The sequence below is a fragment of the Monodelphis domestica genome, chromosome 4 (assembly GCF_027887165.1).
Source record: "Monodelphis domestica isolate mMonDom1 chromosome 4, mMonDom1.pri, whole genome shotgun sequence".
Taxonomy (NCBI): Eukaryota; Metazoa; Chordata; class Mammalia; order Didelphimorphia; family Didelphidae; genus Monodelphis; species Monodelphis domestica.
The window spans coordinates 26,320,409-26,339,204 of record NC_077230.1 but is presented as its reverse complement, the minus strand read 5'-3'; the positions used below and the strand labels follow the sequence as shown (position 1 = coordinate 26,339,204).

The following is an 18,796-nucleotide window of genomic DNA, read 5'->3' as shown; positions in this document are numbered from 1 at the left end:
ATTTCCCAAGATAAAGTCAAAATGGAATTAAATGTGGGAAAGGTCATTGTAGAATTGACATTATAGAATTTTTGCATTTTTATCTCTTGAGACTCTTCAATTTTATAATTATCCTTAGGATGTTAAATTCAGGAGAATTTTTTAAAATGTAAAAGCCTAAAGAATATAAATAGGTAATGTTGGTCATTGCAATTATTTCTCTTAATAAGCCAATTTATATTGCTTCATTAGAATCTCAAAGTTTTAAAAGTACTTAATTAAGGTAATGACTTAAGTGACATCAGTTTTGGCTGCTTAAAGACTTTTTATGCTTATTCTTGCCTGTTCTCCACTCTGTTCCAGATAGGTGAGATGGATGATTGTATTTTCCCCTTCGTCTTCTTAGTTATATTCATGTCCATGAAAGTTTAGAAAGATTTCTTTGCTAAATATAGAGATCCAGAAAAGCAGACTTCATAGCCAAGATTTCATTGTAATGGATAGTTTATCCTTCTGAATAAATGAGAATCTTATAGTCTATACACCTGGGAAAAGTAATGTTTTATTCACAGAACTGTGCCTCATAGATATAGAATTAACATATATTATTATACACATTATATACACTTTAACTCATTCCTGCTTCTTTCTATTTTAACTCTACTCATCTGTCCAAACAGAATTTGTTTTTTTCCTAAATTAAATAAGTAATATTGCCACATGAGGTATTTAGTGATTTTCGTATTTTAAGAGTATTTTGGAGTTTTGTCTCCCTTTTTTTTCAAGTGGAAGAAAGCCAGTTTACTTTGGTCACAAAACTTGTCAGTTGTCTGATCCTGGACTGTATTTCCCATACGAACAATCCTATAACTGCTAGTTAGTGTCCTAGACCAGTTTACAGCTGCTTATTAGTTAGTTCACAATCTATCTGAAGGAAAGCACGGTTCTAGTACTGCTAGAAAAATCGAACCCATACTAGGTAACACTATTTTCCTGAGAAAATTCTTGGGATACCAAGAATATCTGTTCCCCAATCCTAGTACAACTATGAGGATATTCTTTTCCTCACTTACAAGGTATAGCTTGAGGAGCAGGAGAAGGAGAAGGGATGGGGAAAGACATTAGGTAAGCAAAGTGGGTTCTTCTGCTGATGTAAACCCACAAAGAACCTTTTGCAGACTAGTCTATCTCCCAAATTATCTATTTTCTTTTCTCCTATGGGTTCATGACCTTCCTTTTTTTTTTCCTTTTTAGCACACTGTGAATCACATATTTACATATTCTTTTTGTTTTCATAAGAAAAATTCGATATAGGAGTTATATACATATAGCACATATACCCAAAGGAAAGGATTGAAATGGGAAGAAAAACAGACATGAGCTGTCCCTCATATGGGAATTTAGAGGCAGGGCAGGGCTTCTGAGACATTTTGGTGTAGGAAATAAGGAAATGATTTAGGACATGGGAATATTTTGGCAGGATCACAGCCCTTCAAGATACCTTGGAGATTAGCTAGTCTAAATTCTTCATTTTATAGGTGAGGAACCTGAAGGTCAGAGAGAGAATATCACTTGTCTAAGACCACACAAATAATAAGTAGATCTGAGATTTCAATTCCTGAACTCTGGTTCCAAATCTAGTACTCTTGTAGATCAAGACCAAAAGAGTACCAAGGCTAGAAATGCAACAGTGGTCAAGAAAGTAAAATGAAAGGAGGTAATATTAGTGTTTACCTTCCCACCTCCCTCATGACTGCAAGTCCTGCTACTTGGATTGAGGTGATAGTGGGTTTGGGGGGCAATCTTAAGCAATAACTTGGCAGGGATACCGAGGAAGAAAGGACAGAAGAAAATCCTAAACTGCCATCAGGAAAGGAAAGAGACATGGACAACTGTTAGGTGGTGGTAAGGTTAATACAGAAGTTAAGTGGGTTGAAGTCATTGACTGCTTGCATATTCCTTTAAATAAAATTTCTCTTTTGAAATAATTCTGAAAATTTACTCAATGAAAAAGAAAGCTCTCTCTAATGTTATCTTAATATGTGTATAAAAGCAACAACCTTGATCATTTTTTTTCCATTGTATCTACTTACTAACTGGGTAATCATGAAAGTCATTCTCTCAGTCTCAGTTTAAGCCAGATACAATAATTCTTGGACTCCCCATCTCATAAAACTGTTATTTTTCAAACTTCAAAATTAAATATAAAAGCAACTAGCTGTCCATATGGTGTAAGGGGGGGGTGCAGCTGTTATTAAGAGTGTTTGTAGGAATACTGCGTCTCCATTTCTTATAAAAATTACTATAGTGAAAAGAACCCTGGAATAATTAGAATCAGAAGACCCAGGTTTGAATTCATGCTCTTCTAGTTACTAGATGTGTATGACTATGACCCACTCATTTAACTTTCAGTCTTTATTTTTTTAATCTGTAAAATACAGAAAGTAATGTGTGCTTTACACCCTAGTTGTGATGAAAGTACTTTGTGAACCCTAAAATTATATACCAGTGGGAATTATTAAATCTCTTTAGGTATCTCTGCTCTCAATTCTCCATGAATTAGCCCGTGAAAAAGCATTTATTAAGTACTACTATGTGTAAAGCACTGTGCTAAGTCCTAAGGACAGAGATAGAAAAGTAAGGACATCCTTGCTCACACCCTAATGGAGAAGCTATCACACTGGAGGCTTCAGCAGCAAGGCAGGTGAAAAGCCCCATGGTGCTTCCAGGTATAGCAGCAACACATATGACAGATAATGTATCCTCAGTAATGTCATTTCCACTTTTTTTGTCATTTCCACTTTCAATGTCATTCTCACACCCTTCATGTCATCTCCACTGGCTGATAAAACCCCCTTCATTCCTGTTACTGAACTATCTGATGGCAAGAACTCCATGAGAGGTTTGCTAGGATACTGCATGTGATGCTAGGTGATTCAGTGGATGGAGCGTTGTTCTAGGAGTCAGGAAGACTCATCTTCTGGAGTTCAAATCTGACCTCTGATACTAGTAGCTGTGTGACCCCAAGCAAGTCACTTTATAGATGAAGAAACGGAGGGACAGACTGGGTAAATGATTTGCCAAGGCAAATCCTGATTTCCCTATTTTCAAGTCCAATAGTTTTTCTACTCAATCACAGCAATTCAGTAAGAAACCTGGTCCTTCATCTAAAAAGGTACCCATATAGTTTATTTTAATTTTTTAAGCCTCTACTTTCTGTCTTAGTAACAACTCTGAGACGAAAGGACAAGAACTTGACAATCAAGGGTAAATGATTTGTCCAGGTTTACACAGTTAGGAAGAATACAAGGCTAGATTTAAACTCATGTCCTCCCAACTCTATGTCTGGCTCTACCACTGCGCTACCTACCTGTCCATATAATTTAACACAATACTTGCACACAGTAGGAACTCACAATATTTGTACTTGGTGAAATATGTAACAACTGATACAACTTTAAAAAGAAAAAGTGATAATATGACTTCATGAATAAGAAGCCAAATGATTTAGTGATTTTTTTTTTTGAGGCATCTGGTATCACAGTGAATAGAAATACTAGACCTGGAATCAGAAAGACCTGGGTTCAAATGCAGCCTCAGATACTAGGTATATGATCTTCAGCAAACTTCTGTTTGACTCAGTTTCCTCAACTCTAAAATGGGATAGTAATAGTGCCTATCTCCCATGGTTGTTGTAAGGATGAATGAGAATAATGCACAGTGCTCAGTTCAGTATACATAGCAGGTACTTTAAAAATGCAGTTATTATTTTTATTATCTCTCTAATCCTAAAATCTTTGTGTATATTTTTTATATGCCTCTATATGTACATAAGCAAATCCCATTAGAATGTAAGTTCTTTGATAGTAAGACTTTTTTTACTTTTCCCTGTGGTCCTTCACCAGTAGTGTCTGGCATGTAATAGCTATTAACTAACACTCATCGATTGACTGACTGAGGCACTCTGTGGTCCAGCTTTGCTGCTAGACCTCTCAAACAACACTCCCCCACTTCGATCTTCATGTCTTTGCATAAGCAGTCTCTCATATCCTGGCATACACCTTCCCCTACTCATCCTTGCCTTTTAGAATCCTTTGCCCACTTCAAGGCTCTGCTCAAGTTTCCTTGCTTTTTGTAAACCTTTTAAGTCCTATATACATGTGAATTATTATTACTCCTAACCCTTGATCCCTCCATGGCTCTTTTGCTTGCTTCTCTCTTATCCTTTCTCTGTTTACAACTCTATGTCAGACTTCTAATTTACACAAAGGAAACCTTGAGGATGGGAAGCAAGAGTGAATTGAGGGTAAGTTTGGGATCAGTACATTCTCTTCCCACAAAAAGATATAACCAATAAGTCAACTAGCATGTATTAAGTGCCGCCAGACACAGTGTTAATTAATGAAGATACAAAGAAGGGAAAAAGACCATCCCTTCTCTTGAGGAGCTCATAGTCTAATGAGAGGACAACATATAAACACAGTGTATGAATAAGAAATCAAGAAGATAAATCGGAAACAACCCAAAGAGGGAAGGCACTACTATTATTATATAGGCTCATGTAATACCTCCAGACCTTTTGAATTTCCTTAGCACTGGAAGCCAGACTGGATCTGTTAGGACAGGTCTGAAAAACTGGGTCCATTCCAGGGCACTCAGGACTTACTTCTTAGGTTTTTACACAATATTTTGTTGTTTAGTCATTTTTTCAGTTATGTCTTATTCTTTGTGACTGGAGTGGACTACTATTTCCTTTTTCAGTTAATTTTACAGATGAGGAAATTGAGGCAAACAGGATTAAGTGACTTGCTCAGACTCACATAGCTAGTAAGTGTCTGAGGTCAGATTTGAATACAAGAAGATGAGTCTTCCTGACTCCAGGTCGGGCACTCGGTTCACTGTGCCACTTAGCTGCCCCAACATAATATTTCGCCTTTTGGATTTAATTTATTGACATCTTATTTTACTTAGGTACTAGGGCTTAGCTGTATGATATACTTGGCATATGCCATTGCTTGAAGGAGGAGAGACAGTAAGATATTGTCATATAATGAAAAAATTTGATTCTAGGTGGTGCCACATATCTCATTAGACTAAATTATGTCAAAACAGGAAAACTCGTCTTGAAAAACTATCTTAGAAGAAAAAACAATCCATTGATTTCAACCCCACATTAAGGTTTCCTACGAACTAATTTAAATGGTACTAGAACTCAAAGGATAGCTTCAATGGCTTCCAAACCCTATGCTGGTCTAGGAAACTTGGGTCATAAAGTTCTATCAACATGTATACAATTTACTAGTTATTTAAGGTAAAAAGTAAACTAGAGATTTTTAATGAGATATTTTCTACAGAAGTATATCATGTAAAGCTTTTAAATTTTTCCTTAAAACATTTGGATGACAGGAATCTTCATAAACTCTTCTGCCACAATCAGTTGCTCATTAATGTATTATGACTCAGGACAGAGCCAATATGGCCTAGGGTTTTGTTTTTTTTTTTTCAGAGCATTGCTTTTATTCTCTATTCAGGCATCTTAATATCAGTGCATTAAAGAATTATGCAATAATAATGAAGCTATGATTCTACTTTCCAAAGTAATAGTTTAGTCCTTAAGAAGTAATATAGTATGTAAATGAAAACATGAATTAATTATGCCTGGAAATGCTGTAGTTCAGCATCTACCTCTCTTTCGGGCCTAAAAGAACAAGTCTAAGCCCTCTTCCACACGAGAACCCATCAAATACTTGACAACCCCTATCATAATTTCCAGAAATCTTCTGTATTAGACTATAAACTTATTTTGACTAATTTTTTTTTATGTAAAGTACTACTAATTTTGATTATCACTTTGTAGTGTAGTTTGAAATCAGATACTTAAAGATCTCTTCCCCTTCCTCCCCCACCCACTCCCCCCCACCCATTATTTATCTTGAGATTCTTGAAGTAGAACCGAGGAAAAGTAGAAGTAGAAGGAGGCCCCTTAGTCCTATCCATTTATTTTAGATGTGAGGAAATGGCATCCCAGAGGAGTTAGATGGACGGCACAAGCAGTATAGGTAGTGACAGAAGCAGGATACTAACACAGGTTCTTTGACTTAAATCCAGTATTGTTTATAGTCCTCATCATTTACAACTTCTTTACAATGAAAACCTGTTTCTAAGAAAAATAATTTGTTGCCAATTTGTTGAATTCCTGGAGGAAAAGCTTTACCAAAAGTGTTTTGGTGATTTTTGTTCTAGTTTTTGACTGTTTTCATTTTTTAAAAATCATATTTGTCCATTATGTGAGTATAAAATAAGATTTTGGTATTGTTTTCTTTTGCATTTCTGCTATTATTAGTAATTCTGACCTATTTTCATATGGTTATCATATATGGTTATCATATGGATAGGCCTCTTTTATTCTTCCTCTTTTCATTTGGTCTTTGAAGAGCTTGAAACCATCCATCAATCAATTAATCAACTAAATATTTAATTCCTATTGTGTGTCTTGGCTCTCCTTTTAAAATATATATTTTATTACTTCATAATTTAATGTCTCGTACCCTGCTCCATGTGAAACCCTCTGTTGTAACAAATAAAAATAACTAAGCCAAAATAAGCAACACAGTATTGCATTGTAAACATTTGCAACATTTTGTATTCATAGCCCCCTACCTCTTTAAGGAATGATAGGAGGTGTGGTTCATTATCTATCCTTCAGAATCAAGATTCCTCCTTAAAATATATTATTCAGAATACTTTTTTAATGTCCTTTTTCCTTATATCTTTACAGTTTTGTTCTTTTTGTGTATATTTTATTACTATATAGTCATTGTATTTTCTTGGTTCTGCTTACCTCATTTTGCATGCATTTATAAAACCTTCCCATGCTACCTTGAATTCTTCATTTTTGTCATTTCTTATAGTAGAAAAATATATCATTCCTATAATTTTTAGTTATTCCTCAATTGAGGACTCACTTTGTTTCCAGTTCTTTGAATATTTTAATATATATGGAACATTTCTTTCTGTCAGTGCCCTCCTTGGGGCATGAGTTCAGTAATGAGATCATTGAATCAAACAGTGTAAATAGTTTGGTGACTTTTCTTACATCAATACTAATTGTATTCTAGGAGGAAAAGCTTTACCAAAAGTGTTCTGATGCTTATCTTCCCATTTTTTCTTCTAACTTTGCCTATTTTTATTTTTTAAAATAATCTCTGCCAGTTTGATGGGTATAAGGTAAAATTTCAGGATTGTTTTAATTTGCATTTAAGTTATTATTAGTAATTTTGTTCTAATTTCATATGATTGTTGATCATTTGAAATTCATTTTTAAATGGTTTCTATCCTTTGATCACTTACCTATTGGGGAATGGCTCTTGGTTTCCTATATTAGTGTCAATTCCATATATATGTATGTATATACAAACACATATAGATATTAGACTTTTATCAGTTATTTTATGAAAGCTTTTATTTCTCTATTCAATAATTTCTCTTTAAACTGAATTGATTTTGTTCATGCAAATGCTTTTTAATCAATATGTAATCAAAATAGCCTATTGTCTTTATCCTCTATTTATTTAAGAATTTCCCCACTGTCATAATTGTGAAAGAACTATCTCTTTTTTGTTCTCTGCTGCGCATATAACTAATGTTTAGAACTTTCAGTTGATGGCTTCTTGTGGTAAGTGGTATAAAGTGCCAATCTAAATCTATTTTTTGCCACTACTTTCCACTTTTTCAAGGATTTCTTGTCAAATAGAAGGTCCTTCTCCTTAAAGTCTACATGCTTAGATATGTTGAATATTGAGTTCTACTTTTTCTGGGGCCTGTTTTTCTACTCTGTTCCATTCATTTATTTTTCAAATTTTTGACCAGTACAAGATAGTCTGGATGATTATTTGAAGTCTGGCAATGATAGACCTGTTTTATTCTTCCTTTTTTTTTTTTTTAAATTTTTTTCCCTTGAGATTGTAGAATTTTCTTCTCCAAAAATTTATAATTATTATTTTATCTAATTCTATAATGTAACCTCTTATAGTTTGACTAATATGGCACTGAATATGTATACAAGTTTGGGTAACTGTCATTTTTATTGTATAGCACAGGTCAACCACAAATAATGAAATTCACTTTATTTAGTAATTCTCTTTTTTCTACAAAGGTAGATAGTTGGCGCAGTAAGTAGAATACTGGATTTGGAACCAAGAAGATCTGATTTTAAATCTAACCTCATGTATTTATTTGTTTTACTCCTAGGCAAGTCATCTAACCACTGTCTGCCTCAGTTTCCTTATCTGTAAAATCAAAATAATAAAAGCCCCTATTTCCCTGGGTTTGAGGATCAGATGATTAAATATTTATAAAGGATTTTGCCCATGTTGAATTATTATTATTATTAGTAGTAGTAGTAGTAGTAGTAATAGTAGTAGTAGTAGTAGTAGTAGTAGTAGTAGTAGTAGTGATGTAAGTTCTTAGTGTGGCTTAATAGATTGCCTTCTGTGGATTTTTCTTTGAACTTCTATTCTCTTTTGCAATGTGGTAGACTTGGAGTCAGGAGACCAAGATTCAAATCATGCCTATGACCCTGTGTCCATAAATAAACTATGAAAACTCTCTGAGCCTGTTTCCTCATCTATATATTGAAAAATAAAAGGGTAGATAGGGCACTGGGTCAGGAGTGAGGACGATATCTTTTTGAGTTCAAATCTGGCCTCAGGTACTTCCTAGTTGTGTATATCCCTGGGCAAGTCACTTCATTCTATTTACCTCAGTTTACTCATCTGAAAATAAATTGAAGAAGGAAATGGCAAATCACTCCAGTATCTTTGCTGAGAAAAACCCCAAAGCAGGTCATGAAGAGTCAGACAGGATTAAAAGGACTGAACAATAACAAAATAGTAAAAATAATAGTACTTATACCACCTACCCACAGGAATGTCATGAAGAAAGTAGTCAGAATTGTTTTTATTATCTTCTTTACTAAATCTTAAGTTCTATGAAAGTTAAGAATCATATCTTAGCAGGATCTTGTATGTTATAGGTATTTAATTAATACTAATTAAATCGAATACTTTGAATTATATATGGTTAGCAAATACTTATGTCTGCATTCCGGGAGCTTGTAGTCTAGCTGAGAAGAAACATATTCATTTAACTTGCTTTGTCCTTTCCTTTATCCCTCCCCTTTTTCTCCCTTCTTGACTTCCCTTGAGCCATGCACTTTGTCCTTTCTCCTTACCTTTCCCTGTTCTTACTCTAGCCTCTTGAGACCCTAGATCTATTAGGACCCAAAACACAATGTTGGAGCTAGGACCAATGGGAAGTTTTCATGGATTATCTTGCTGTGCTTTCCTTGCTTTAACCTTTTTACATTTTTCCTTCCCTTTCTTTTTAGTTCCTCATCTCCTTTTGTTTTTCAGTTCTGAGTGCCCTGCCCAGCCTTAGGGGAATTAGATGACATCAAAGTAAAAGGTAAAGTTGGGTGAATGGACTGGGCTCTAGCAGGGGTATGAGCTCTCAGGGAAAAAAAAATGTATGCATGACCAACTTTAGTTTAATCTGAATTATTAACATTTTCTGCATTATTTTCTTAAATCTAGATAATCAACAGAATAATAACTCAAACCCTGATTTGTAGCTTTTGCCAATTTCCAAAATGTAAATGCTTATGCTAAAAATTTAACAATCAGCTTTCACTAGCCTATCAAAGCTGGCTCCTATACACACACCCTTGAACTAACAATGGACACAAAGTAATTATTTCACACATTTGAAGAGTGTGTTTATCTCATCTGATCCTCACAACAACCCTGTATTTTGGAGAAATCAAGTATAATTATCTCTACATTACAGATGGTGAAACTGAGACCCAGAGGTTTAAGGTACATAGTGGTGGAAATAGGACCGAAATCCAGGTCTTATAACTCCAGGTCTTGTTCTTCTTGTACTGTGATACATTGGTATATCTGGGAATACTAGAAACAGATGAAATGTGGATAGAATGTCTTAAAAAAAAAGATCTGAGGATTTCTAGTCATCTAATGAAAATCTTGACTCCATTTCCAGGTGTGTGGAAGTCTTTTGCATATATTTTCAAGCTGGCAGAATTGAAGAACCTTATGTCAGTATCACCAAGAAGAGGCAAATCCCTAAAAATGGACTCACAGAAGAAATTGAGAAAGAAGTGGGCAGGGCAGAAGGCAAGCTGTGCACCCACAGGTCAGCATTCAGCAGGGCATCGGTCATCCAGGCTTTTTTGGGCTCAGCTCCCCAGCTGACCCTGCAGCTGTACATAAGCATCTTGCAGCAGGAAATCACCATAGGGAGAAGTATGTATATTTTCAATTTTGCCCATGGTCTTCTGGGGGAAAGTGGGAGCCCTCCCTGCCAAAGAGTTTCATAGACCACTGAGGGAACTTATTCATACTTCCCAAGGTCTTATCTGGTCTCATCTCTTGTTTGTTAGATCCCATTGCATCAAAAGCAGCCCAGAGAGGTGGTTTTCTATTTCTGTCTTGGCGATAAATTTTATTTTGGGGGGCATTTAAATAAATGTTTATTACATACCATATCTAGTCTAGTCAGGAGGCAATTTTTTTGCTCGTTAAAAACTGTCTTTTGGGGGCAACTGGGTAGCTCAGTTGATTGAGAGCCAGGCCTAGAGATGGGAGGTCCTAGGTTCAAATTTGACTGCAGACACTTTCTGGTTATATGACCTTGGACGAGTCATTTAACCCCCATTGCCTAGCCCTTAACATTCTTGGAACCAGTTCCAAGGCAGAAAGTAAGGGTTAAAAAATAGTCTTTAAAATGAGTAATTAGTTAATAGTTTTAAAGTCATCATTTCCCGCTCTAGTTAGGACAGAGTAAATCTCTTGATCATCCTAATAATATCAGTGGATTTGCCAAAAGTAGCTCCTACTGGGTTAAATTTAATTATGGAAAACCCACAGTCACATGAGACACACAGAGAGAAAAAAGCAGTGAGGAAAGAGGAGATACTTGAAATGATGAAAAAAATGAAGAGATACTTGATGAGCTTGATTATAAATCCTATTCAAAAGTGAGTGAAAAAACTTAAGTTAAAATGCTTGTGGAAATAAACAAAAATTACTTCTGAATTTTCTCATCCTTTTAAGTGGTATGTAATAGGGAAATTGATGATGAACAAACAGTTGTTCATATCGCTAAGTTGGTTCATGTCCAGAACAAGACTCCCATGTTCAGGCTTCTGTACCAGAAAGGGTAGCAACAGTTCCCCAGGACAACATCAAAATCCTCCCTCCCAGGACCACAATGGAGCAATGACTGGCTTTTCCTGCCTCACCCTTCTGTACTATGGACCAACTAGAAACTATACAAGGATGCTAGCAGAGAGGACTTCTCTTTTTTTTTCTTCTTTTTTTTTAAACCCTTACCTTCCCTCTTGAAGTCAATACTGTATATTAGCTCTGAGGCAGAAGAGTGGTAAGGGCTAGGCAGTGGGGGTGAAGTGACTTGCCCAGGGTCACACAGCTGGGAAGTGTCTGAGGCCAAATTTGAACCCAGGACCTCCCATCTCTAGGTCTGGCTCTCAATCCACTGAGCCACCCAGCTGCCCCTGAGAGGACTTCTCTTGAGAAAATGCCCATTTAGCCATTACTTTCTACAACAAATTTTGAAATATTTCAAAAGACCCATCCTCTGATGTCTTTCACAATTCCTCTGAGCCTTAGGAGTTGAGTACATTTCTAATTTATGAGATTTTGAGAGGCTCAGCTGACCCTCCAGGTTATCCTGTAGAAAAATTCACCCTAGATAGACATAGGTATGAATTAAATTTCAGCCTTAGATTGCTGGGATTAAAGTGGGAGTCATACTGAAGAGTAGAATTTTTCAATTTGGAGAAATGCAAGAATTTAGTTGCCTCAAGATACATAAAGATTGATCAAGAATAATTCATTCAAATATGACCAAATTCAATTAATGTTGAAAAGAAATTAAGGCTTTAAAAAACAAAACAAAACAAAAAAATTTTTTTACTCATTTCCTTGAGTTAGGAAGTAGAGTGAAACAGCTGATTACTTGAGTCAAGTGAGATTTTATATAACTTTTCTACATCTTGGAAGGGCAAACTCATGTGTTAAAATTTTTTAAATAGGGTTGCCGAGTTTGTCAGCAAGTAGGCATTCAAAGCCCTGCATATCCTTCCTGCCTCTCCTTCCCTCCAACCCCAGCCCCCACGTTTACAGTCTTCCTGACAGACAGACCCATTCTATTCCCATAGCTGCACTCCAATGACATTGGCCTCCTTGCTGTTCTTTAAATAAGACACTCTCTGGACTCTGGACATTTTCACCAGCATCACCATGTATGGAATGTGCCCCCTCCTTCCTCCTCTCAGCTTTCCTGGCTTCCTTCAAGCCCTGGATAAAACTCCTGACTTCTTTATAGTCTTTCTCCATCCCTCTTAGTTCTAATGCTTTCCTTCTGGATTATTACCAACTTATCTTGTATTTAGCTTCTTTATACATAGTTCTTTACATGTTGTCTCCCCCAATGGATTGACAACTCCTTGAGGGCAAGAACTATTTTTTTTTGTCTTTCTTTGTATTCCCAGCATCTAAAACATTATCAGGCATGTAGTAAGTGCTTAATAAACTTTTTCTCTTAATTTTTTTTAACCCTTACTTTCTGTCTTATCAGTTCCAAGGCAGAAGACTCATAAGAGCTAGGCATTTGGGGTTAAATGACTTGACCCATGTCAGGCAGCTAGGGAATATCCAAGGTGACATTTGAACCCAGGACCACCTGTCTCTAGACCTGGCTTCCTCTCCACTGAGCCACCTAATTGCGTCTTCAATAAATATTTATTGAGTGACTAATTGACTGGGTAAATATTCTATCTCTATCAGAAAATGACACTACCATAACACTGAGTTGTGGTTGTAAAGTGTGTAGTGGATATGACCAATTCTTTGGTAAAAGTTGGTCAGGGAATCTATATGCTTGTCTTCCAGGGGGAAAGAATTTTCATTAACTATAGAAATAACACTTATTTCTATAAGTATTAGCTTAAAAAAAGAAATAATACTTATTTCTATAAGTATTAGCTTAAAAAAAGATTTAGAACTTCAATTTGATCCTATGAATTCAAAGAATATTTATTGAATGCTTACTATATATCTAATATTCAAATCTAATTAATTCAACAACTATTTATTAAGCCCTTATGTGCCAGGCACTGTGCCAGACCCTGAAGATACAAAGACAGAAATTGAACTGTTCCTGCTGCCCTCAAGGAGCTTATTTACCGACACTGTTTTTAATATGCAGAGAGAGAAAGAGCACATAATTTATATCCTAAAGAAGTTTATTTATTTTGTCAGGGAGATAAAATGTAGGCTACAAAATGCAGGATTATTCAAAACAGTGTAAAATTTACATTTCAGGCATTCTCACAGTGTTCCTGTGATGTCATTAGGAGACAGTGTTAAACTGTATTTTCCTTTTACAAATGGAAAACTTCAGGTACTAAGTCACACAGCCAGTGTTGGGAAGATCTGAAACTGAGATGTTATCTTCGAGGAGTGATATATGCAAGAAATAACTGTATAGATGAGGGGCAGGACAATGTAGATTAAAAAAAAAAACAGCGTTTAATTTACAGGTCCTTTATATGAGAAGACCAAGTATTTTTACATATTTATTTCACTAATGTATTTATTAATATATTTGCTGAAATGTTGCTGTTGGGTCATTTCAGTTGTCTCTGACTCTTTGTGACCCCATTTGAAGTTTTCTTGGCAAAGACACTGGAGTGGTTTGTCATTTCCTTCTCTAACTCATTTTATAGAAGAGAAAACTGAAGTAAACAGTTAACTGACTTGTCCATGGAGTCACACAGCTAGTAAGGGTCTGAGGCCAGATTTGAACTCAAGAAGATGAGGCTTCCTGATTCTAAACCCAGTGCTCTATCTACTGTACTACCTAACTGCCCATTTGTTAAAATAGAGGAAATTTATTGCTTTGTTAGTTGAAACCTATCAGATAATGAATTTGAGAGCTACCCTGGTATTTATACTGCCCATCTTTCCTTACCCCTTCTTCCCTCACTCTTCCCACCTCTACTCCTACCCCCAGTCTCTGCATTACTCATCGCCTCAGCTGGGGAATCTGAAATCTGGCCCTATGACCCATAAGCAATAAAAATGAGGAGAGCCAGAAAGTAAACTTGAGACTTTCATATTAGCCTGGCTCCGTGGTTTTAGAATGTGTTTATTATTACTAGAATAGAATATAACATTTTGATCTGTTCTGTAGATGCCCATAATTTTTTTTTTAATTTATACTATTTTATTTGATCATTTCCAAGTATTATTCATTAAAGACAAAGACCATTTTCTTTTCCTCCCCCCCACACCCCATAGCCGACACGTGATTCCACTGGGTATTACATGTGTTCTTGATTCGAACCCATTGCTATGTTGTTAATATTTGCATTAGGGTTTCCTTTAGAGTCTCTCCTCTGTCATGTCCCCTCAACCTCTGTAGTCAGGCAGTTGCTTTTCCTTGGTGTTTCTACTCCCACAGTTTATCCTCTGCTTATGAATGGTGTTTTTTCTGCTGGATCCCTGCAGATTGTTCAGGGACATTACACCGCCACTAATGGAGAAGTCCATTACGTTCGATTATACCACAGTGTATTAGTCTCTGTGTACAATGTTCTCCTGCTTCTGCTCTTTCGCTCTGCATCACTTCCTGGAGGTTGTTCCAGTCTCCATGGAATTCCTCCACTTTATTATTCCTTTTAGCACAATAGTATTCCATCACCAACAGATACCACAATTTGTTCAGCCATTCCCCAATTGATGGGCATCCCCTCGTTTTCCAATTTTTGGCCACCACAAAGAGCTCAGCTATGAATATTCTTGTACAAGTCTTTTTGTCCATTATCTCTTTTGGGTACAAACCCAGCAGTGCTATGGCTGGATCAAAGGGTAGATATTCTTTTGTCGCCCTTTGGGCATAATTCCAAATTGCCCTCCAGAATGGTTGGATCAGTTCACAACTCCACCAGCAATGAATTAATGTCCCTACTTTGCCACATCCACTCCAGCATTCATTACTTTCCTTTGCTGTTATGTTAGCCAATCTGCTGGTGTGAGGTGATACCTCAGAGTTGTTTTGATTTGCATCTCTCTGATTATAAGAGATTTAGAACATTTCTTCATGTACTTATTAATAGTTTTGATTTCTTTATCTGATTGCCTATCCATGTCCCTTGCCCATTTATCAATTGGAGAATGGCTTGATTTTTTGTACAATTGATTTAGCTCTTTATAAATTTGAGTAATTAAACCTTTGTCAGAGGTTTCTATGAAGATTTTTTCCCAATTTGTTGTTTCCCTTCTGATTTTAGTTACATTGGTTTTGTTTGTACAAAAGCTTTTTAATTTGATGTAGTCAAAATTATTTATTTTACATTTTGTGATTCTTTCTATGTCTTGCTTAGTTTTAAAGTCTTTCCCCTCCCAAAGGTCTGACATGTATACTATTCTGTGTTTACCCAATTTACTTATGGTTTCCTTCTTTATGTTTAAGTCACTCACCCATTTTGAATTTATCTTGGTGTAGGGTGTGAAGTGTTGATCTATTCCTAATCTCTCCCACACTGTCTTCCAGTTTTCCCAGCAGTTTTTATCGAATAGTGTATTTTTGTCCCAAAAGCTGGGATCTTTGGGTTTATCATATACTGTCTTGCTGAGGTCGCTTTCCCCCAGTCTATTCCACTGATCTTCCTTTCTGTTTCTTAGCCAGTACCAAATTGTTTTGATGACTGCTGCTTGGTAATATAGTTTAAGGTCTGGGACTGCAAGGCCCCCATCATATGTGTTTTTTTTTTTTCATTATTTCCCTGGATATCCTTGATCTTTTGTTATTCCAAATGAATTTTGTTATGGTTTTTTCTAAATCAGTAAAGAGATATTTTGGGAGCTCAATGGGTATGGCACTAAATAGATAAATAAGTTTGGGTAGGATGGTCATTTATATTATATTGGCTCGTCCTATCCATGAGCAGTTAATGTTTTTCCAATTGTTCAAGTCTAGTTTTAGTTGTGTGGAGAGTGTTTTGTAGTTGTGTTCATATAGTTCCTGTGTTTGTCTCAGGAGATAGATTCCTAGGTCTTTTATTTTGTCTAAGGTGATTTTGAATGGGATTTCTCTTTCTAGTTTTTGCTGCTGAGCTGTGTTGGAGATATATAGAAAAGCTGATGACTTATGTGGGTTTATTTTGTATCCTGCAACTTTGCTAAAGTTGTTGATTATTTCAATTAGCTTTTGGTTGAATCTCTAGGATTCTTTAAGTAGACCATCATGTCATCCGCAAAGAGTGATAACTTGGTCTCCTCCTTGCCTATTCTGATGCCTTCAATTTCTTTATCTTCTCTAATTGCTACTGCTAGTGTTTCTAGTACAATGTCAAATAGTAGAGGTGATAATGGGCATCCTTGTTTCACTCCTGATCTTATTGGGAATGCATCTAGTTTATCGCCATTGCAGATGATATTAGCTGATGGTTTTAGATATATACTGTTTATTATTTTTAGGAACGACCCTTCTATTCCTATGTTTTCTAGTGTTTTTTAATAGGAATGGGTGTTGTATTTTATCAAAGGCTTTTTCTGCATCTATTAAGATAATCATGTGGTTCTTGTTGGTTTACTTGTTGATGTGGTCAATTATGTGGGTGGTTTTCCTAATGTTGAACCAGCCCTGCATCCCTGGTATAAATCCTACTTGATCATGGTGGATGACCCTTCTGATCACTTGCTGGAGTCTTTTTGCTAGTATCCTATTTAAGATTTTTGCATCTATATTCATTAGGGAGATTGGTCTATAATTTTCTTTCTCTGTTTTTGACCTGCCTGGTTTTGGAATCAATACCATGTTTCTGTCATAAAAGGAGTTTGGTAGAACTCCCTCTTGGCTTATTATGTCAAATAGTTTGTATAGTATTGGGATTAATGTTCTCTGAATGTTTGATAGAATTCACTTGTGAATCCATCAGGCCCTGGGGATTTTTTCTTAAGAAGTTCTTTGATGGCTTGTTGGATTTTATTTTCTGATATGGGATTATTTAAGAATTATATTTCTTCTTCTGTTAGTCTAGGCAGTTTGTATTTTTGTATATATTCATCCATATCACCTAAATTGGTGTATTTATTGCCATATAATTGGGCAAAGTAATTTTTAATGATTGCCTTAATTTCCTCTTCATCGGAGGTGATGTCCCCCTTTTCATCTTTGATGCTGTTAATTTGCTTTTCTTCCTTCTTTTTTTAAATTAGATTGACCAGTACTTTGTCTGTTTTGTTTGTTTTTTTCAAAGTACCAGCTTCTTGTCTTATTTATTAAATCAATAGTTCTATCACTTTCAATTTTATTAATTTCTCCCTTAATTTTTAGGATTTCTAGTTTGGTTTTCTGCTGGGGGTTTTTAATTTGATCATTTTTGAGTTTTTTTATTTGCATTTCCAATTGATTCATCTCTGCTCTCCCTAGTTTGTTGATATATGTACTCAGGGATATGAATTTACCTCTGATTACCGCTTTGGCTGCATCCCAAAAGGTTTGAAAGGATGTCTCACCATTGTCATTTTCCTCGATGAAATTAATTGTTTTTATGATTTCTTCTCTAACTAAATGATTTTGGAGTATCACATTGTTTAATTTCCAATTAGTTTTTTATTTGGTTTTCCATGTACCATTACTGAACATTATTTTTATTGCTTTGTGATCTGAAAAGGCTGCATTTATTATTTCTGCTTTTCTGCATTTGTGTACCATATTTCTGTGACCTAATGTATGGTCAATCTTTGTGAATGTGCCATGTGGTGCTGAGAAGAAGGTGTATTCCTTTTTATCTCTATTTATTTTTCTCCATATGTCTATTAATTCTAATTTTTCTAAGATTTCATTCACTTCTTTTACCTCTTTCTTATTTATTTTTTGATTTGATTTATCTAAATTTGATAATGGTTGGTTTAAATCTCCCACTAGTATGGTTTTATTGTCTATTTCTTCCTTCAATTCTCCTAGTTTCTCCATTAGAAATTTGGGTGCTATATTATTTGGTGCATACATGTTGATTAATGATATTTCCTCATTGTCTAGAGTCCCTTTTAACAAAATATAATTACCTTCCCTATCCCTTTTGATCAGGTCTATTTTTGCATTGGCTTTATCAGATATCATGATTACCACTCCTGCCTTCTTTCTATCAGTTGAGGCCCAGAAGGTCTTACTCCATCCTTTAATTCTGACCTTGTGGGTGTCAACCCGCCTCATGTGTGTTTCTTGAAGACAACATATTGTAGGGTTTTGGATTCTAATCCATTCTGCTATTCATCTACGTTTTATGGGTGAGTTCATCCCATTCATGTTCAAAGTTATGACTGTCATTTGTGGATTCCCTGGCATCATGATATCCTTCCCTAATTCTAACCTTTTCTTCTTCAGCTCTACCTTTTAGTCCAGTGATTTACTTTAAATCAGTACCCCTTGTCCCCTCCCTTGATATGTTTCCTTTTGTAGTCCCTCCCTTTTTGTTCCCTCCCCCTCCCCCCTCTCTTTCCCTCCCATTTTGTTTTCCCTCTCCCCCTCACCCCCTTGGTTTTTCCTTCTCCCTATCCTTGTTGGGTAAGATAGAATTCAAGATTCTAATGGATCTGGGTGTTTTTCCCTCTCAGAGTTGATTTCCCTGAGATTAAGGTTTAAGTAAAAATTCTCTTCCTTTCCTTCTTATAGGAGTTTCCTTCCCCTCCCCTTCCCATGTGAATCT

General features: G+C 35.8%; 1 protein-coding gene across 1 annotated transcript in view; it reads left to right on the top strand.

The window, feature by feature from the left end:
• Positions 1-18,796, top strand: part of XK (X-linked Kx blood group antigen, Kell and VPS13A binding protein) — a 54,858-nt gene that overhangs the window by 5,399 nt on the left and 30,663 nt on the right. The window contains exon 2 of the mRNA XM_001379086.5: positions 10,039-10,301. Coding sequence (XP_001379123.2) covers positions 10,039-10,301 — 263 coding nt within the window. The remainder of the gene's footprint in view (positions 1-10,038; positions 10,302-18,796) is intronic.